This window comes from Scyliorhinus canicula, chromosome 7 (assembly GCF_902713615.1).
Source record: "Scyliorhinus canicula chromosome 7, sScyCan1.1, whole genome shotgun sequence".
Classification (NCBI taxonomy): domain Eukaryota; kingdom Metazoa; phylum Chordata; class Chondrichthyes; order Carcharhiniformes; family Scyliorhinidae; genus Scyliorhinus; species Scyliorhinus canicula.
Genome location: NC_052152.1, coordinates 125,162,098 through 125,184,089, shown reverse-complemented (window position 1 = coordinate 125,184,089; position 21,992 = coordinate 125,162,098). Strand labels below are relative to the sequence as shown.

At 46.7% G+C, this 21,992-nt stretch overlaps 1 protein-coding gene across 1 annotated transcript in view; it reads left to right on the top strand.

Moving 5' to 3' along the window:
- Positions 1 to 880: 880 nt before the first annotated feature.
- LOC119969127 (protein NYNRIN-like) overlaps positions 881 to 21,992 on the top strand; it is a 36,138-nt gene continuing 15,026 nt past the window's right edge. Inside the window, exons 1-2 of the mRNA XM_038802344.1 lie at positions 881 to 3,356; positions 8,505 to 8,724. Coding sequence (XP_038658272.1) covers positions 2,262 to 3,356; positions 8,505 to 8,724 — 1,315 coding nt within the window. The 5' untranslated portion in view covers positions 881 to 2,261. The remainder of the gene's footprint in view (positions 3,357 to 8,504; positions 8,725 to 21,992) is intronic.

Here is a 21,992-nt window from a genome sequence, read left to right as displayed (position 1 = left end):
TACGTCTGAGATCGGGAGTACCACACCACTTTACAATAGAAGGGTCACACCCCCATGTATCGTTAGCGAAAGGGCGCAATAGACAATGGAAAGATTTGGGACCGTGGGTCCTTAAAAATCTAAAAGTCAATGATTGGACACTGCTTTCAGACACAACTGTGTGGTTCAGTACGAGTATGCGAGCTTATAAAAATAATCTTAACTGGCTATCTCTGGCAGAGAGAGTGGTGGAAATAGTCCCCGCCTCGGACCAGAGCCATAGGGGAACAACCTGGGGTTTTGTACAAATTACTGCCGATGACCCGCGACTGCAGACAGTTCCGGGGAAACTTTGGTCAAAGGGAAAACATGATGTGGGCCTAATACGTGATTGTGAGCCCGTAAAGATTACACCAAAGTCTGATTATAGACCATGCAGAACACAGTATCCGCTAAAACCCAAAGCGGTAGAAGGGATCACCCCCGTATTCAATTCACTATTGGAAGCGGGAGTCATAGTACCCTGCAAAAACTCACCAGTGCGTACACCGATTTTCTTTGTAAAAAAGGCAACTCTCCCGGGAGAACCCGAGGGATGGAGGTTTGTACAGGACTTGCAGGCAGTCAATGATGCTGTTATGGCCAGAGCCCCTAATGTTCCAAATCCATGTACCATTTTGGCACAGATCCCACCCAGGAGCAGGTGGTTCTCCGTAGTGGATCTCGCTAATGCATTCTTTAGCATTCCTGTTCACCCAGACAGTCAGTACTGGTTTGCTTTTTCATTTAAGGGACGTTCTTATACATTTACAAGGTTATTTCAGGGATATTGTGAATCGCCCACCATCTACAACGAAACGTTAAAAAGAGTTTGGAGCCACTAATCCTGTCCCCGGGATCAGACCTCCTACAGTATGTAGACAATTGTCTAATCGCAGCTCCAACGAATGGAGCAGTGTGAGCAAGACACAGTGGCACTATTATGACACCTAGCTGAGGAAGGACACAAGGCAAGCCTTTCAAAATTGCAGTTCGTGCAAGAACAAGTAAAGTTTCTGGGACATTTAATATCAGCACAGGGTAAGACCTTGGAACAAAGCAGAGTGAAAGCAATCCAATAAATCTCTAAACCCAGGACTAAAAAACAGTTGATGTCCTTCTTGGGGGTGTGCTCATACTGTAGGATGTTTATTCCCAACTATGCCGTCCTCAAAGCCCCTCTGAGTGACATAGCCCACGGGAAGGGCTTGCAAGCCCACAGTACACTCAGCTGGACCCCAGAAGCAGAAAAGGCGTTCAGCGACTTGAAATTGGCTTTATAGTCTACACCGACCCTAGGAATTCCCAACTCAGATAAACCTTTTACCCAAACGGTAGATGAAAAACGAGGCTGCATGACGTCCGTGCTGTTACAAGAGCACGGAGGGAAACTTCGGCCAGTGGCATATTTCTCTGCTAAATTGGACCCAGTAGCAGCGGGGCTGTCTACTTGCCTGAGAGCAGTCGCAGCTGCCAAAAAAGCAATAGCAGTCTCTAGAGATATCGTGGGATACAGTGAATTGAATTTGTTGGTACCACATGCAGTCTCACTACTTCTCCTAGAGCAAAAGACAGCTCATATGTCTGCGGCAAGGTGGTTAAGATATAACACGGTCCTGCTGGAAATGCCAAACATTACAGTGAAAAGGTGTACCATACTTAACCCCGCCATTCTTCTTCCCACCGCAGGTGATGGGGAACCGCATGATTGTGTTGCTCTAACTAATGAAGTTTGTAGTCCGCGACCTGACTTGCAGGATACCCCCCTACAAAATCCCGACATGGAACTGTTTGTGGATGGGTCTGCGTTCGGAGATCGAGAAGCGGGCCAGAACTGTGTGGGGTATGCCATAGTCACATCACACAACATACTAAAAGCAGAGTCGCTTCCTAGACACCTCTCCGCATAAGCTGCGGAACTGATAGCCCTTACAGAAGCATGTAAACTTGCAGAAGGCAAGTTCGTTACTATCTTCTACACAGACGGTAGATATGCCTTTGGGGTGACTCATGATTTCGGAACCTTGTGGAAACATAGGGGATTCTTAACATCAACAGGCAAACCAATCACGCACCATGGGCTGATTTCTGATCTCTTGGACGCAGTCCTCTTACCCGAGTGTATTGCAGTCTGTAAGTGTGACGCACATACAGGGAAAACCGATCCAGTCTCACAGGGAAATGCAAGGGCGGATGCAGCAGCGAAAGCAGCAGCACGAAAACCTATCAGTGATAATGTAAACATGCCAATGCTAACAGTTCCTATCCCAACAGCGGACATTCAAGACCTGCAAACACAAGCCTCACGGGAAGAAAAGAAAGAATGGTCAAAGGCAGGGGGTAAGGTAAAAGAAGGGGTATGGTACGGCCCCAATGATAAGCCATGTCTACCGAGAGCGCTATTTCCTCATTATGCTAAGTTGACACATGGCAAGGACCATGTGTCAAAAGGAGGGATGTTCAAGAGTATCGCTGCACATTGGTACACCAGAGGCTTTACTAGTTACTCCCAGAAATGTTGTGAGCCATGTGTTATTTGTGCTACCAATAATGTGGGGAGAGGAATTAAGATAAGCCCAGGGGCGCACCCAGAACCACTGAGACCCTTCGAGCATATTCAAATGGACTTTATTGAGCTAACCCCAAGTGAAGGGAAGAAATACTGCCTAGTAATGGTTGACATGTTCTCCAAGTGGGTAGAGGTGTTCCCTACAGCCAAACAAGATGCTAGTGCAGTAACCAAGGCCCTGTTAACTGAAATCATTCCACGATGGGGCATCCCAGAGAAAAGCAGCAGTGATAATGGCACGCCATTTGTAAACCAGGCTCTTAAGCAGGTAGGAGAATACCTAGGCATTGATCTAAGGCAACATTGTGCATACCATCCAGCGAGTGGAGGAGCGGTAGAAAGGGAAAATGCCACTCTAAAAAATAAGCTAGCAAAGTGTTGCGATGAAATGGGAATACCATGGACGAAAGCCCTGCCTGTAGTACTAATGTACATGAGGACTAGGGTCAGAGGTAGAGCCAATTTAAGTCCATTTGAAATATTATTCGGCAGACCACCCAACACTGGAATTGGGCCAAAACCCGTCGCGAGGACCCTGACTAGCCATTGTGAGGATGAAATGTTACGTTACTGTCCAAAACTCTCTGCGATTTTATCTCATGTGCAAGCTCAAGTGAAGGAAGCCCTGCCACGACCGGCTGAGGGGAAGTTGTACGACCTGCAGCCAGGCAACTGGATAGTGGTGAAAGACTTCAGGAGGAAGAGCTGGAGAGCCAAACGGTGGCTGGGACCATTCCAGGTGCTCCTTGTGATGCAGACAGCGATAAAGGTAGCAGAAAGAGCAACGTGGATTCACGCTAGTCATTGTAAGCGGGTGCCAGAGCCCCAGCTCACACCAGACATGTCAACATGAAAGGGGTAATGTCGCTTATAGAACATAGAACTATACAGCGCAGTACAGGCCCTTCGGCCCATGATGTTGCACTGACATGGGAAGTCAAAAACTAAAGGCCATCTAACCTACACTATGCCATTATCATCCATATGCTTATCCAATAAACTTTTAAATGCCCTCAATGTTGGCGAGTTCACTACTGTTGCTGGTAGGGCATTCCACGGCCTCACCACTCTTTGCGTAAAAAACCTACCTCTGACCTCTGTCCTATATCTATTACCCATCAATTTAAGGCTATGTCCCCTCGTGCTAGCCACCTCCATCCGTGGGAGAAGGCTCTCACTGTCCACCCTATCTAACCCTCTGATCATTTTGTATGCCTCAAATCATGATGCTTATGCCGGAACTGGTAATGGGAAAAGCGTATTGGGCTGGAGAGGTTACAGTGACAGTAACCAGAGGAGAGACAGGCACATTTACGTGTGACCCATGGCCCTATTACTCTGAATACTTGTATTGTAGGGAAAAATCCCTTATGCCAGTGCATTCAAGAGGTCAAGTCTCAAGGCAAGGTTCAAAGCGTTTTTACTGTATTGTACAAGTACTGAAGTCCTTCAGGGAGACCCACGCAGCCAGCTCCTAACAATGGCTTGACCATGGTGATCTCCCCGATATGCAGACGAGGTTCAATATTTATAGAGAGTACAAGCATTTGCAAGGTTTTGGCGGGCTTTTGCCGTTTTACATTTGAATAGTACAGATAAATAGTACAGATTTGGGGCAGCAGGGTAGCATGGTGGTTAGCATAAATGCTTCACAGCTCCAGGGTCCCAGGTTCGATTCCCGGCTGGGTCACTGTCTGTGTGGAGTCTGCACGTCCTCCCCCTGTGTGCGTGGGTTTCCTCCGGGTGCTCCGGTTTCCTCCCACAGTCCAAAGATGTGCGGGTTAGGTGGATTGGCCATGCTAAAATTGCTCGTAGTGTCCTAATAAAAGTAAGGTTAAGGGGGGGGGGTTGTTGGGTTACGAGTATAGGGTGGATACGTGGGTTTGAGTAGGGACCATGGCTCGGCACAACATTGAGGGCCGAAGGGCCTGTTCTGTGCTGTACTGTTCTATGTTCTAGATACATGATTTCCCGGGCTTCCTGACTCTGACGTCAATGTCTCGTTATCTGCTTGGTTTTAATAGGTGTTCCCTTGACTTACAATGGGGTCCCATTATCTCTATGCTGTACCTTGATTAGGTGTTGAGTGTGGTTCCTGGGTTAACCTGGGAATCTATTGTGTCAGCCTCCTGTTCGATAGGATTTGTGTCTGTGTGTAAAACTAATCTAATCAATATATTTAATCCTTAGGTTTCTTTTGCCTGCCTGGGTCATTTTGGTTTTACAACATTTCATTTTATAACATTTCATTTTATAAGTCTTAGTTTTAATCAAAATATATATATATCTGCCCCACTGTCAGGATCTTGACTCGCAGATATCCCGATCTTCTGGCCATGGTGCCGTTTTAAGATGCAGCTTCGTGCTGTTGCTAGGCAGATTATAGATTCTCCATTTCGTTCCAAAAAGGTTTCTCAGCTGTGCAAAAATGGGATTCAAACGAATGCCCATCCCTTTACATCATAAATGGTGCCAATCAGTCCAATAAATGAAGAATGCTTTGATGATGTAAATATTAATACGAATCCAATATAGCCTTAAAAAATGTCCTACTTCACTTGCGAGATAAGTACTTATGCCGAGACCCCTGTGGCCCATACAACTGGAACCTGGTGGTGGCGACCACGGTGAAAGGACTCCCCAAAACTGGTAATCGCTTCAGCATAACCAAGACAATCCGAAACACCGCCATGGTAACCATAAGAGCATTTACCGGATGTTGAAACTATCTGACCCAACAGTAGCAAGGGAACAAGTTGACTTAGAGGAGGCAAACCAGTTAATACCTCCATTCGAGAATGAACTGTCTATAGACTAATCTTCTGTATCATATAGCTATAATGACAACCTGTTCCCCATTTTATGTACCAAAGATTAATGATGGTATTATTGAAAAGTCTGCAGGAGTACGATAATACCTGATGTATGTTCTTTGAGCAAACATTTGTTTAACAATAAGGGAATGTAGATACTGCTTAGGTGACTGGCTGCGATTAAAATTTTGATAGAAGTTGTCATTAGGATGATAAAAAGGAGGGAATTGTAATGGACAATTTTAATACTTAATATTGAATAACTGCTTAATAGTGTGATTAACCAAAGCTGCAGGTGTTTGTTTGTGTGTGTGTGTGTGCAAGGTTACAGAGAGGAGCTGCAAAACTGATATGCCAGCTGTATGAAGGACGAGATAGTAAAGCTAGGAGAAAAACAACTCATTATATGGAATGGAGAAATACTAGTAAGAAGCAAAGCCAGCCATTGTCTACATGGATGCCTGTGTTTAACCTGCTTATCTTTTGAATGTATAAAAACTGAAGGTTGCTGTGCTCAGCACGCCTTCCTCTCTCTCCTCTGGTTAGAGGAACGTGTCCTCTGCAGAGTAAGAAATAAACGACTTGCTCATATCCATTACTGATTGTTTCTGAGTTTTCCTTTTTCCCACCACAGGATCTAGAACAGGCCCAAAAACAGGACAGCAATCTCAGGGAGATTAGTAGAGGAAAGTTTTTGGCCCCGTATGACAAGTTTAAACACGCTCTGACCACACATGATGGTGTGGTTCTGAAAGATACACTGTATGTGGTTCCTGAGAAGGACAGGAATCAAATGATTTGCCTATTCCATGATAGTCATGGATACCAAGGGATAGACCCCACCACAGCCCACCTGAGACAGCTCTGTTGGTGGCCACATTTGAGAGAAGATGTAACGCACTACATCGAGAATTGTTTAATTTGTGCTCAGAATAACCCGGAGAGGTATTCTAAAAAGGCTCAGCTTGGTCACACTCGCCACGTTAATGGCCCCTGGACTAACCTCCAGATCGATTTTATAGGTCCATTGCACCCATGCAGGAATGGCTATGAATACTTTTTGGTGGTAATTGATACGTTCACCAAATGGGTAGAGGCATTCCCAACATGAACTAACACGGCCAAAACAACCGCAAAGATCCTGACCCACCACATCTTTACTAGATGGGGACTCCCCAGAAGTATTGAGTCGGACCAGGGATCTCATTTCACAGGACGGGTCATGAAGAACGTCCTGACCATATTCTGCATTAAACAAAATTTCAACATAGCGTACCACTCCCAGTCCAGCGGGATAGTGGAACGCATGAATCGGACTCTAAAATTGACCCTTAGAAAGATGGTCCAGGAAAATAATACGACTTGGATTCGGTGCTCCCATTCGCACTTATGTTTTTAAGGAATACTGTTTCAGCTTCAACAGGTTGCACCCCACACACACTCATGACCGGACGCCCCATGAAAGGTTCTGAATTCCTTTTAGGACTCGACATGACCAGCCCAGAAGTGACAGCCCTCACACACGAGACAGCAGTCAAACTATTAGTGGAAAATGTAAGATCGGCTCGGTTAACAGCCGCAGTTAAATTGGGAAAGAAAAAGAAACAGAGCAAGGCTTGTTTCGACAGAACAGTACATTCCACAGAGTTTCAGGTTGGACAGCAGGTGATGCTGTCTGTTTATAATCCAAGCACGTTTTTGGCCCCAAAATATTCAGGTCCATACTCAATTGCGGACAAAGTCAGCCCTTCAGTATATAAAATAAAGTACCCCAACGGGAAGACTGCCTGGTTCCATATCAACCAGTTAAAGACATATGGAACACAGTCCAACCACACACACCATGTCCTGCTAGACGCAGCAGAACACCACGCCCCGCCCACAAGAGACGCATTTCCACCCTCCCCCTCACAGACCAGCACCTTATCGGACTCGACCTCAACTCCGCCCATTGACTTTAGACCACGCCCCAACACGCCCACAAGCTGCCACAGCAGAGACAGCGACTGTGACAATAACCACAGCACGCCTCTCAACTGCCCTGATACAACAAACCACACTCACAGCGACTACGAACCCGACTCCAGTGATCCTTTTGAGATCATATACATAAAGGCCCCAGACCCAGAACCCCCGCCCCACACTGACGACCCCACTTTCGCTCATTCAATTTCTGACAGCACTCATTGGCACCGCGACAATTCTTCCAGGTTCGTCCGAAACGACGAGATGGACCCCCGTTCACATAATGCAACCATAACACGCCTGATCCATACAAGGGTATGGGATTTGGGAGAAGAGGATGACTTTAAGTCTGACTCCCGACACGTCAACCCCTTTGCGACCCTGTTCGCAGAAGATGATGATTGAGGTGTCCAGATGATGTAAAAAGAGGAACCGCTTGAGAGATAAACGGTTTCCTTTTCTGATGGAACCTGCAGTATGTTTGTTGCATGTTTGTTTGTTTGTGTTTTGTTTGTTTTCCAGCAACAGTAGCTCTGCGGCCACACACATAGTTTGTCCGCCGATACCTAAGGGAACTTGCCAGGCTTGCTGGTCAGCTAGGACAGCTGAGAGCTTGCCCGGACCCCATTTCATAACTGCTCTTCTGTTTAGAGGACAGAAGAGGCAAACCCCATGATGACTACATTCTTGCCCATTCGTTTCAGGTCGCTCAGGCAGTGGAGAAACGGCATTGAGGACCCACCCTGTCTGAGGACCACCTCTCTGGTCAACTAAGCTAGGGTACAGCACAGCACGCCCTACCCGGGGATTCCACCCAAATCTTGCCCATACGCAACTCATTACGACAGTCTTATTTCTAAAAGTTTGATTTTGTTTGTTTATTTCAGGTAGCCCTTTGGTTGCCATTCCATATGCTATCATCCAGGAACATTGGGATGGTAAATTGCAAAGCCTGCGGGACGGCTCGCAGTGGCACAGTAGTTAAGTGTATGTCTGGTCCTAAATTCGTTTTGATAAAAAAAATGAGGGAGTCACATGGAGTGACCAATCATAAAGGGACACTTGGCATAAGAGGACAGACATACTAAAATTCAAGATGTTAAATGGATCACTAACAGACACTATGCTTGATCCCATAGCTTGGACATTCCGAGGAGAGACCAAGAACAAAGCAGGAGAAGACCAAAGCAGGAAAAGAGAAGAGAAGAGAAGATGCAGCAACTGTCTTTCATTGTTGTATCCAGCATTATGGGATCCATGTGGTTGCGCGCGGACGCGAACCCCCTTACCCCCACTCCACCGGCCGTAAATGCTTCCCTTCAACAGTTTACCCAGAGGCCAGTCGTGTCGCATCTTTTCGTCCGACGTCACATCGTCCAACGACACTTCGTCCACGTCTTTTGGTCCAACGTCTTTTTGTCCGCCCGTCTTTTGGTCCAACGTCACTTCGTCCAATTATCCAATTACAAATTAACTCCGTATAAAACCATTTAATTGATAAAATGCAAGTACAATACAGCAAGTGAATTTAATTGCTAAAATGCAAGTAGTTGATAAAATGCAAGTAAAATGCAAGTTGAAAAATGCAGTTAAAAAGTTAAAAAATCTAAAAATGCAGTTAAAAAATCTAAAAGTTTACTAATTACTTAAAATTCCCGAAATTACTTAAAATTGATGTAAATTGTAAATTCCCGAAATTACTTAAAATTGATGTAAATTGTAAGCAACATTCCTCAAGAAATCAATTTTTGTTGTAGAATCATATTCAACGACTGCTTTTTTAGCATTTAACGAAACAACATCAGCTGGATGCAGGTGCTCATTAGAGAAATAAATAATTTTCGGCTCATTGTTTTCCGTGACCGTGTGAATCCGCACTGAACATAGCCTTCTTTTCTCACATCTCCAGTATTCTTTTCCTAGGTTTGCACTGCTCGAATGAAAATCGTAGATATAGTTATTTCCATCAGCTACCTTCCGTTTACTCTTCGTTGACAGAATGAACTTTGCTATTTCGGGATGGGCAAATTAAGAAAGAGAACAATAATATCTATCCTTTAACGAGGCTCGTTAAAGGAAAGAGAACGATAATAACTATCCTTTAACGAGGCTCGTTAAAGGAAAGAGACCGGTAATAAAAATCCTTTATTGCATATTATACCTTGCTATGTGCATTAGAGAAGATTTCTATTTACAAAAGGTTAATGTGGGGAGTGGAGTGGAGTGCTACTAAGCAAGTTACAAAAAGTCAAGTTACAAAAAGTCTTTTACAAAAAAAATCATCCGACAAAAAAACGTAACAAGTCACAAAAAGTCTTTGACGAAAAAAATCATCGGACAAAAAGACGTTGGACCAAAAGACGTGCAGACAAAAAGACGTTGGACCAAAAGACGTGGACGAAGTGTCGTTGGACGAAATGACGTCGGACGAAAAGACATAGCACCAAGCCCAGTAACAAGCAGCAGTAACCCGACCTGGTGTACCAAATTTATGAATTGGTACTCGTCATATGTAGTAGAATCGCTTTTGGCACTGCCGATTGTCTGCATCATAGTACAGACTTTTAGGATGAGGAAATGGCGAAGGAGAGCATACCGCTCTCGTACCTCGACGGTATATAGGATGAGATCCCCTATCTTCGGTTTCCATCAGTCCCCCGAACCCCTTGAAATGTAAATAAAGGATTTTCTTTTCGTTGTTGCCATGCCATGTAAATAAAGGAATGTGTTTTGAATGATTATGTATCTCTGAGCTCGACTGCCGAGTCAGAGAAGTGTATAATGAATATTGTTCTAATCTGTACTGATAGGAAGATAGAATGATGGAATGTAAGTTGAGTGTAGTTTATTTAAGGTTAGAGGTTCCCGTTGTGATTTTGATAATGCATGTCCCCTATGACATAGCGCCAAATAGAGATTGTAGGTAAAAATGTTTCTGCATAGTTGAGGAAAGTGCAGAGGCCATGGAACTCGCTAAGGTCAGGGAACAAAGACACCGTAGTTGTGTGATCCGTCACGCTATCGCGTTAGGATCACAAGGAGGGAGTGTAGCCACTGAAGCTGGCCACTTCCCAACATAAAATGGAACATTGAGTTGCATGCAGGGAAAATTGGACAATGACAGAGAGGCAAGTAGGTTGCAGAACCTCTCTGTGGATTTTGTCTGTGAAGAAACCAGACAGCATAGAAACTAACAAGCTGCGCATATTAATCGAGCGATTCCCGGTGATTCCTAGGCACAATGGACACAACAATTAGAAGAGATTGAAACATTCTATAGCAGGTCAGACTTCCCAGCGCCAGTGGAGTCTGAAACAAAAGGACACAAGCAAGGTGGAAAGAACCGCCCAGTGATCGAGGAACAGCCCCGTTATTGGGGAAATTCAAATCAATCGATTGGGAAGAGACCCAATCGATTGCATGTTTATAGAGGGTCCGCTCAGATGGGCGCAAAACCAAAAACAGTATAAGACAGAGACCCCGACCCCAGCTCTCTCTCTTAGCCGGCCCTCCCAGCAGAACACCTTTGCAGCAGCTCTCCAGGACTGTGAACGTGAGAAGGAGAGGCCTGGCCAATCGCCACACCGACACGTATGTGTCATACAACGCACGCTACGAGAATAGGCACTTCTGACCCCTTTAGTCCACATCAACTGGAAGCCTGCGGATCCAGGACAAAGCAAGAGGCCATTGTTCCCTGATCCGGCAGTTCCCTAATTCCAGATAAGTATTGGCCTAGTAGTGGTAGGAACAGTTTAGCCTTAGTGTTATATGCATGAGTAGTAAATAACTGTAATAATAAACGTGTCTCGTTTGAACTTACTAACTGGTGTATTGAGTCATTGATCTGAACTTGAACTTGTGGTAGTATGATAAGGATACCTGGCGACTCTAGAGCTAAGGAATAAAACAGAGCCAATTGAGTGTAAAGCACACTCACCCAGAACGAGCAACAGGCGCGCATGGGCAGGAACCCGGGAAAAGCACGCAAAATGGCCGCCCTCATCCAGACTCAGGGCCTGCAGCTGTTTGATGGCCTGCGCCCGTTCCGCATCGTGGGGGTTTTGCCTTGCCTTTTCTGCCGCCTTGATATGGGAGTACCGGTTGTTACCGTGCTCGTGGAGGATGCAGGTCTCGAAGGCGATGGTAAGGGTGAGCGGCTTAACTTTAAGGAGCTGCTGGCGAAGCGGATCGGAATGGACCCCGAAAACAATCTGATCCCGGATCATGGAATCGGAAGTGGAGCCACAGTTGCGTGACTGCGCGAGGATGCGGAGATGGGTTAAAAAGGACTGAAAAGGTTCATCCTTACCCTGAAGCCTCTGCTGGAACACATAGCGTTCAAAGCTCTCATTGACTTCGATGTCACAGTGGCTCTCGAACTTCAGCAGGACTGTTTTAAACTTCGTCTTGTCCTCATCTTCAGCAAAGGTGGGTGAGTTGAAGAGTTGGATAGCGTGGTCCTCGGCTGTAGAGAGGAAGAGAGCGATCTTCCTGGCATCCGATGCGGCTTCGAGGTCGGTGGCTTCAAGATATAGCTGGAACTTCTGCTTGAAAATCTTCCAGTTAGCACCGAGGTTGCCGGCGATGCGGAGTGGCGGGGGAGGGCGGACGCTGTCCATGTTACCGAATGGCTGAGACATCCCCACGCACGCACACATTTTCACAGACCAATATGGTATCCTGAAAAATATTAACATTTTCATCTCAGCTTGGATAGAGAATTGGTTAACTAACAGGAAAAAAAGAGTGGGTATACATGAGGCATTTTCATGTTTGCATTCTGTAACTAGCTATGCACCGTAAGGATTCGTGCTTGGTCTATTTATACAAGGAATACAATATGCAGCTGCAGCAAGCAATTATTTTGTTTTTGTTTTGTTTATTGTCACTTGTACCGAGAACAGTGAAAAGTATTTTTCTGCGTCTCTGGGTCACTGTCCATGTGGAGTTTGCACATTCTCCCCGTGTCTGCGTGGGTTTCGACCCCACAACCCAAAAATGTGCAGAGTAGGTGGATTGGCCACACTAAATTGCCCCTTAATTGGAAAAAATAATTGGGTAATCTAAATTTATTAAAAAATAAATAAATAAGAGGATTGTATAAGAGTCTGGTAACATAGAACATAGAACATAGAACATAGAACAGTACAGCACAGAACAGGCCCTTCGGCCCTCAATGTTGTGCCGAGCCATGATCACCCTACTCAAACCCATGTATCCACCCTATACCCATACCCCAACAACATCCCCCTTAACCTTACTTTTATTAGGACACTACGGGCAATTTTGCATGGCCAATCCACCTAACCCGCACATCTTTGGACTGTGGGAGGAAACCGGAGCACCCGGAGGAAACCCACGCACACAGGGGGAGGATGTGCAGACTCCACACAGACAGTGACCCAGCCGGGAATCGAACCTGGGACCCTGGAGCTGTGAAGCATTTATGCTAACCACCATGCTACCCTGCTGCCCTAACAGCGGGGAAGAAGCTGTTTTTGAGTCTGTTCGTGTGTGTTCTCAGACTTTTGTATCTTCTGCCCGATGGAAGAAGTCGGAAGAGGGGTGGGAGAGATCTTTGATTATGCTGCCCGCTTTCCCCAGGCAGTGGGAGGTGTAGATGGAATCAATGGATGGGAGGCAGGTTTGTGTGATGGATTGGGCTGTGTTCATGACTCTGAAGTTTCTTACGTTCTTGGGCTGAGCAGTTGCCATGCCAGGCTGTGATACAGCCTGATAGGATGCTCTCTATGGTGCATCTGTAAAAGTTGGCAAGAGTTAATGCTGAATTTTCTTAGTTTCCTGAGGAAGTATAGGTGCTGTTGTGCTTTCTTGGTGGTAGCAACGTTGTGGGTGGACCAGGACAGTTTTTTGAAGTTGTGTACCCCAAGGAATTTGAAACTGCTAACCATCTCCACCTCGGCCCCGTTGATGTTGACAGGGGTGTGTAAAGTACTTTGCTTCCTGAAGTCAATGACCAGCTCTTTAGTTTTGCTGGCATTGAGGGAGAGATTGTTGTTGCTGCACCACTCCACTAGGTTCTCTATCTCCCTCCTGTATTCTGACTCGTCATTATTTGAGATCCGTCCCACAGTGGTCATTTCATCAGCAAACTTGTAGATGGAATTGGAACCAAATTTTGCCACGCAGTTGTGTGTGTACAGGGAGTAGAGTAGGGTGCTAAGTATGTTACTGATTGTGGTCTGTGGGTCAGAAAGTCGAGGATCGAGTTGCAGAGTGAGGAGCCAAGTCTTAGGGTTTGGAGCTTTGATATGAGCTTGGCTGGGCTTACGGCGTTGAAAGCGGAGCTGTAATCAATAAATAGGAGTCCGATATAGGAGTCCTTGTTGTCGAGATGCTCTTGGAATGGGTGTAGGGCCAGGGAGATGGCCGTCTGCTGTGGACCGGTTGCGGCAGTATGCGAATTGCAGTGGATCAAGGCGTTCTGGGAGTATGGAGTGATGCACTTCATGCCCAACCTCTCAAAGCACTTCATTACGACTGTAGTCAGGGCCACTGGATGGTAGTCATTGAGGCAAGTTTCCTGGTTCTTCCTTGGCACCGGTATGATGTGGTCTTCTTGAAGCAGGTGGGGACCTTGGAGAAGAGTAGGGACAGTTTAAAGATGTCCGTGAACACATCTGCCAGCTGGTCCATGCAAACTCTGAGTGCATGACCAAGGATCCCGTCCGGACCCGTCGCCTGCCGAGGGTTAACTTTCAGGAAGGCCGATTCTACTTCGGAAGCTGTGATGGTGGGTATGGGTGTGTCCTGGGCTGCTGTGGCACTCGACAGCAGATTGTTGGTTTCCTGCTCGAACTGAGTTGATCGGGGAGAGGTGCGGTGCTGCCAGGCATACTGCTCGGCTTCGTTTTGTAGCCTGTTATGTTTAGGCCTCGCCACAACTACCGAGAGTCTGTAACGCTAGTCTGTGACTCTAGCTTGGTCTGATATTCTCTCTTGGCATCTCGGATGGCTTTGCGGAGGTCGTATCTGGATTTCTTGTATAGCTCAGGGTTGCCTAACATGAGCGCCTCAGACCTGTCCTTCAGGAGAGAATCAATCTCACGATTAAGCCATGGTTTCCAGTTGGGGAACAGTACAGCTTTTTTTGGCATGCAGTCGTCCACACATTTGCTGATGAAGTCTGTGACAGTGATGGCATACTCATTTCAGTTGGTCGCTGAGTTCTTAAATATGGACCAATCCACTGTCTCTAGGCAGACACGTAGGAGCAGCACTGCACGACCTTCTTAGCTGGATTCCCCCGCTTGAGTGACTGCTTGTATGCCGAGAGAAGGAGCACCGTCTTAAGGTCTGATTTTCCAAAGTGCAGTCGGGGGATGGAACTTGATTTTTGAACTAGCAGTGGTCAAGAGTGTTGTCACCGCTGGTGGGATAGGAGATATGCTAATCAGAGAATTAGAAAGGCAAATGGTATGTTAGTCATTATTGCAAAGAGATTGGAGGACAGGAATAAGGGCCGGGATTCTCCAACCTGGCGCCGGGTCGGAGAATCCCTGGGGGGCGCGGGAATCACACCCTGCTCCCCTGACGCCGGCTTCACCATTCTCCGGCAGCATTTTGCGGGCGCCCGCGGGATTCCCGCCATGCCGGTCGGGGGCCGTTGACAGCGCCCCCCTCCCCGGCAATTCTCCAGGCCCCGATGGGTCGAGTGGCCGATGAGTTTGGCTGAGTCCCGCTGGCTTGGGTTACCCACTGTGTGGAACATGGAAGGTTCTTCTGGAGGGGGGTGGGGTGGGAGGGGGGGTCCGACCCGAGGTGGTGGGGGCACACAGTGGCATGGCCCGCGATCAGGGTCTACCAATCGGCGGTTGGGCTTGTTCCGTGGGGGCCTACTTTACTCCATGCCGGGCCCCTGTAGGGCTCCGCCATATTGCCCGGGGGCCAGCGCAGAGAAGGGATCTCCCGCGCATGCGCAGAAATACGCCGGCCATTCCGCGCATGCGCGATCTCGCGTGGGCCGTTTGCGCCGACTGGAGCTGCTGGAACCACTCCGGCACCAAACTCACCCCCTAGAAAAGGGAGAATTCCTCACTTTTGGGCGCCCTTGTTGCCAGAGTGGTTGGTGCCAGTTTTCACGCCAGCGTGGGGACATAGCCCCATTATTAGAGAATCCCTCCCAAGAAGTCTCACTTAAATTTTATAGGGCTTTGATCAGAACACACCCAGAGTCTGAGACCAGGGGCGAGATTCTTCGTTCCCCAACATCTATTCATAATCGGTGATCAGGCGGAGAATCGCTTTTGATGCCAAAATCAGGGGCCGCGCCTGTTTGACACAGGTTTCATATGCTCTGTCCGCTCCAAAACAGCATCATCGCGGCGCACGCCATTGGGATGGCCTCAGCGCGTCACCTGAAGGCCGTTCCCCGATGCTTCGCCCCTGATGAGCTGAGTTCACAACAGCGTGGTTCATTTCTGGTCTCAGCCATGCGGGAACCCGGTGTGCCAGCTGCGCACTGTGTCCAGCACCGCCACTCGGACGGGAACTGTGCTGCTGGCCGGGGTGGCCTCCGCAAGGGCTGGGGGTACTGATGGGAGGTGGCCAGGGGCTGGCCAGAGGGGCACTATCTGGCAGATCGGGTCCACGCACGGCCGGTGCATGTTTTACGTGGATGTGCTGCCATGGACCTGCTGTTATGGGCCAGGGTTTAGAGAACCCCAAAATGTATCATGGAGTTCACCTGACCCACAACTTTTAATAGATTGTGGTAAGGGGAGCACAGGGCCCACTCTACAGGTGTTGTACAGCAGAAATGGAAAAGTATTTTTTAAAGCAAACAATGTTGATTCTATGAACTCAAGTTAACCTTTTTAAAACATACAGTGAACATCTTAGCAACCATTAATTCAAATACAACCCCCAAAGAATATAACACTAAGTAGTCCTTATTTTCCTTTTACCAGCCATAAGACTTAAAAAAACTCTTAACAGAAACACATCAGGTTAAAGTCACCACTGAGAACAGTTATTAGTTTTAAATCACCAAAGGATCGATTTACAGTCTTTAGATTACAGAGAGAGAGACTAATATACCTTCTGGCTGTGACTGCAGCTATCCAGCTCTGAAAACGAAACTAAAACCCTCCCTGCAACAAACAGCCTAAAACAAAAGTAAAAAGCTGACAGACAGCCCAGCTCCACCCACACTCTGACATCACTGATAAACACCTATTTCTTAAAGGTACTCGCTCATGATACCCGCCCATTCTCTGGCCATTTATTTTGTGGAGGCCGCAGCATCAGTGAGAGGGTGGCGTCAATTCTTTCCACTTAAACGCCACAGATTCTCCGCACTTCACCTCAGAATCGGAGAATCTGGCCCCTGGAGTACTGTACGGTGATTTTAGTCTTAATATTTAAGAATGGGTCGACCGGCATTGGATGGGATAGAGTGAAAATTCACTAGATTGGTCACTGGGATGAGGGGGTTGTCCTATGATGCGAGGCTGAGCAAATGGGGTTTATATTCTCTGGAGTTTAAAAGAATGAGAATTGATCGAATGGAAAAGGTTTTGACAGGTTAGATACAGATGATGGTTCCACTGACTGAACAATCCAGAACACAGGTTATAATCTCGGTGCAAGATATTTATTGATTGGGACTGAGGTGAAGAGGTATTCATTCACTCCCCATTTTATGAATTTTGACATTGTCTATCCCATTGGATTTTCAATGCTCTAAACTTGAATATATTCAAGACTACAATAGATTTTTGGAGATTTGGTGAATGAAGGGACATCGTGGAATGGGAGAGAAGTATATTTGATGTGAAAACTTAGCCATATTCATATTGAATGGTGGAACTGGCTCAAGGGGATGAATGGCCTACTCAGGTTCTGAATTTTAGTTCAGTGGGCTAGACAGCTGGTTTATAATGCAGAACAAGGCCAGCCGCGTGGGTTCAATTCCCGTACCAGCTCTGTGTACCCGAACAGGTGCCGGAATGTGGTGACGAGGGGCTTTTCACAGTAACTTCATTGCAGTGTTAATGCAAGCCTACTTGTGACAATAAAAGGTTATTTCTATTATTTATAAAAAATAGAAGGACAAATGATATTGTGGACCTGGGCACTGGGGGTGATATATAATGAACAACCAAGGAAGACAAACATTACAGTAAGAACTGCAAAGAAAATGAAAAAACATTGTAAGGAATATCAAGATTAGTGGAAAATCAATTATTAACAGGAGAAAAGGGTAAAGTGGGCCCTTAAAGAAGGAATTGGTTAATGTGCAGCTGAAAGCAAAGTAGTGGAAGATATGTTGGAGAGTTACTTTGTGTCAGTCTTCACGTTAGTGGAAAGGATAATATTCATAAAATTCCAGGGAAACTATTAACGAATCAAAGAAAAATAACGACATGGAAGAAGACTGACATGGAAGAAATCTGCTAAATTCCCCAGGATCAGATGGCTTTGACATTTAAAAGGAAGAGTAATTGAGGAAATTGCTAGTGCTTTCAACGTGATCTTCCAAATCTCTAATACAAATGCAAAATATTGGAAATCTCAAATAAAAACATGATGTCGAGATGCCGGCGTTGGACTGAGGTGAGCACAGGAAGTCTTACAGTAAGAACTGATTCACCTGAACAAGGAGCAGTGCTCCGAAAGCTAGTGTTTGAAACAATCATGTTGGACTTTAACCTGGTGTTGTAAGACTTCTTACTGTGCTCAAATAAAAACAGGAAGAGCTGCTCAGATAAGGTATTGTTTCAGGTCTGAGACCCTTCAGGCCATCACTAACTCTGGTTCTCTTTCTAGAACAGAAATGTTGCCTGACCTGATGAGTAATTCTAGCTTTTTCTTTTCTTATTTAATCTTCCAAAGTTCTCCCATGTTTCAGGAGTCCAAACTCTTTGGATTGGAATATTGAAAATGATGGAGTTGTTAGATCGACTTCAGGAGGCGGGTTTGGTGGTAAACCAAGCCAAAAGTGAATTTCGAAAGCCCATGTCATGTTCCTTGGCCATACAATTGGACAGCATAATTGTGGGCAACACGGTAGCCCACATTCCATGGGAGGGTGGTGTGAGCGGAGCTATCCCCTGAGGCTTCCCCGCCATCTGGTGCTGCCAGTCCTGAAGGCCCACTCTCGTCTTGTCCAGGGTTGGCATGCTTGTGGCCATGGAGCACACGGAGTGGACCATCTCCGTCTGGGACAGTCCCATATTGCCCAATGACTGTGCCATCACCTCTTGATTTGTGTCTCATCAGCCAGTGACTGCGCCATCTCTCTCTGGAACTGTGCCACCTCCCTCCGTGTCTACGCCACGTCGGCCAGTGCCTTGGCAATGCCTCCGGAGTTCCCAGCCATGGCCTGCTGTGACTGGGTTATACTCATAAGCGCCGCTGCGATTCCCAGATGGCTCTGGCAGCAACCTTGACCTGGGCCTTGGCCAGCACCCACACAGAATGCCCCAGGCCTTGGACATGCTGGCACATAGACAAAATCGCCACCCACAATGCCTCCACCACGTATGTCACCCATGCAGTGTTGGCCTGGTTAGCACGCATTGTCGGCACCACCTCCTGCTGCTACACGGGGTTGGACTCCTCCAACTGCACGTGCAGTTTTGGATGCTCGCTGACCACCCCTCATGTATCCCTGGCTCTGCGATTACATCTCCACGATTGATGGGACTGTCCATTCCAGAAGACTGAAACCCATCTAGACGGCAGCTAGTTCTTGGGGTCGGCCTACCCTCCGATAGTCCACCCCTCGGGTGTTCATACCTCCACCTGCTGTACCGGGTCAGCTGTGTGATGTGCCCCAGAGAATATCCCAGGAACCTCTTCACTAAAGTGCCCAAATCAGGTGAGTGCCTCTGGGATGGTGGACGGTGTTGGAGACAGCTGTGATGGGAAAACCGTGTCATCTTCCGACTCGAGGCTGCCATCCGAGCTGCTTGGCACATGGGGGGCTCCGGCTGTGGCACTGGCTGGGGGTGGGGGAATGTCAGATGGACCCACCCTATCTCCAGCAGCTCCTGCAAGACACAAGATAAGACACATGATTAGACTGTGGCCCCAATGGGCCGGCTTCCTAACAGCATTGGCTGCGTGTCCTCTCTATTTTTGGGGACCTCACGTGGTGTCTGCGGACTGTGTCCAGCGCTGCCACAGTCAGTGGGGGGGAGTCGTTCAGCTGGCAAGGGGGGCTTCGGTGGGATCTGGGGAGACTGGTGGCTGGTGGTCCGGGAGTGGTAAGGGGGGTTACTATCTGGCACGCAGGGTTCACGCGCGGCCGCCACAGGTCACCATCGTGCGCATGCGCAGCCACGGTCCTGCCCATTTTCCATCCATATCTGCAGGTAAAGCCGGGGCTTTATGTAGCGTGGTTGCTGGGCCCCCCTCGGGCGGAGCACAGTGTGAGAACAAAGAACAAAGAAAAGTACAGCACAGTAACTGGCCCTTCGGCCCTCCAAGCCTGCACCGACCATGCTGCCCGTCAAAAGCAACATCTTCTAAAAGAACAAGACTCCCTCCCTCCCTCTGTGTGTGGGCGCCGACTTTTTGGTCATAAGATGATGCTTCCAAAATCGGAGAATCCTGCCCTTGATCTTTCTCTCTCACCTATCTAAACATCCAAAGTAAGTCCTTTCTCTCTGTGCATGCAGATTGAACTGCAGGAAAATCCAGTCCAGCAGCAGCCAAAGGCAGGGTCAGTTGTTCAAAAATAATTTTTGAAATATTGTGTGGGGAACTCTGTTCTTATCTCAGCAAGGTTGTTGGTCATTCTGATGGAGTTGGAAATAGATAAGAATTACACCTGTTCTGTTGAGCGGAGGCCCAGGTTAATAAAAGTTAAAGTGATTCTCCCAGAAGGAATCCTGCAGCTTGGGAGTTCTGACTGAATGTCAGCAGATCTTCGTTTGCAATCCAACCAGCTGTTTCAATCACTCCATGTCCTAGTGGGACAGTCTGCTGCAAAAACGACTTGAACATCAGAAACAATGACACTCATATTTCAGTTCATATTTTAATTCCTATTATTTTTATCCCTCCCACTCCCTCTGTGTGTATCTGCCTTGTGTCTATTCAGGTAGAGATAAAATGGTGGGAGCAGTAGATTATCTGGTTAACTCACTTGTGCTGGGACTCGGGGGTCTGTGGGGTTGGAATCAACCACACATTAGTCCAGGGTGTTGTAACATTATGAAAAAGTGCAAAGATGGACCTGAAATAAAGGTTCTGAATTGGAGTCTGATTTCACTAGGACAAGATGGGACCTGGCTGAAGTGCATTAGGAGCATCTCCTTGTCGCAAAATCCACATCAGAGCAGTCATTCAAAAAAGAAATAGAGAGATGTAAGCCATCATGTTCCAAAAAGGTAAAGGGTGGGACTAACAAGCCAGAGAACCCTGGATGCCAAGGGATATATAGCATTGGATCAGGAAAAGAAGGAAGGATTACGGGAGACACAGGGGCCTCAATACAGTGGAAGCCCTGGAGGAGTACAGGAGTATTAAAAAATAAATTAGGAGAACAAAAAGGTGGCATGAATAAACACTGACTGGCGAAGTGAAGGAAAATTGCATGGTGTTTCATAAATATATTAAGGGCAATAGGGTAACCAGGGAAAGAGTCGGACTCATTAAGGACCAAAGTGACAACCTGTGTGTCGAGCTGAAAGACGTAGGTGAATAAGTATTAAATAAGGCACAGTGCCACAGTGGTTAGCATTGCTGACTCACAGCGCCAGGGACCTGAGTTCGACAACGATCTTGGGTAACTGTATGGAGTTTGCACGTTGTCTCCCTGTCTGCGTGGGTTTCCACCAGATACTCCAGGTTCGTCCCACAGTTCAAATATGTGCAGGTTAGATGGATTTGCCATGCTAAATTGCCCCTGTCATGTGAGAGTACCTTTAAGAAATGGGTGTTTAAAAATGTACCTTTAAGAAGTGAGTGTTTAAGAAATGTACCTTTAAGAAATAGGTGATGTCAGAGTGTGGGTGGAGCTGGGCTGTCTGTCAGCTTTTTACTTTCATTTAAGGCTATTTGCTGCAGGGTGTGCTTTAGTTTCGTTTTCAGAGCTGGATAGCTGCAGTCACAGCCAGAAGTATATTAGTCTCTCTCTCTGTAATTCGAAGACTGTAAATCGATCCTTTGGTGATTTAAAACTAATAACTGCTCTTAGTAGTGACTTTAACCTGATGTGCTTCTGTTTAAAAGTTTTTTTAAAAGTCTTATGGATGTTAAAAGGACAGCTTAAGGATTACTTAGTGTTGTATTCTTTGGGGGTTGTATTTGAATTGATGGTTGCTAAGATGTTCACTGTATGTTTTAAAAAGGTTAACTTCATAGAATAAACATTGTTTTGCTTTTGAAAAATACTTTTCCATTTCTGCTGTACCACACCTGTAGAGTGGGCCATGTGCTCGCCATTCCACAATCTATTAAAAATCTGGGTCAGGTTAACTCCATGATACACTTTGGGGTTCTCTAAGCCCTGGCTCATAACATGTCCAAAAATGTGCAGGTCAGGTGAATTGGCCATGATCAATGTACAGGGATAGGGCGGGGGAGTGGGCTGAGGTAAAGTGCTTTTTCGATGGGTTGGTGCAGATTCGATTGGCCAAATGGCCTCCTTA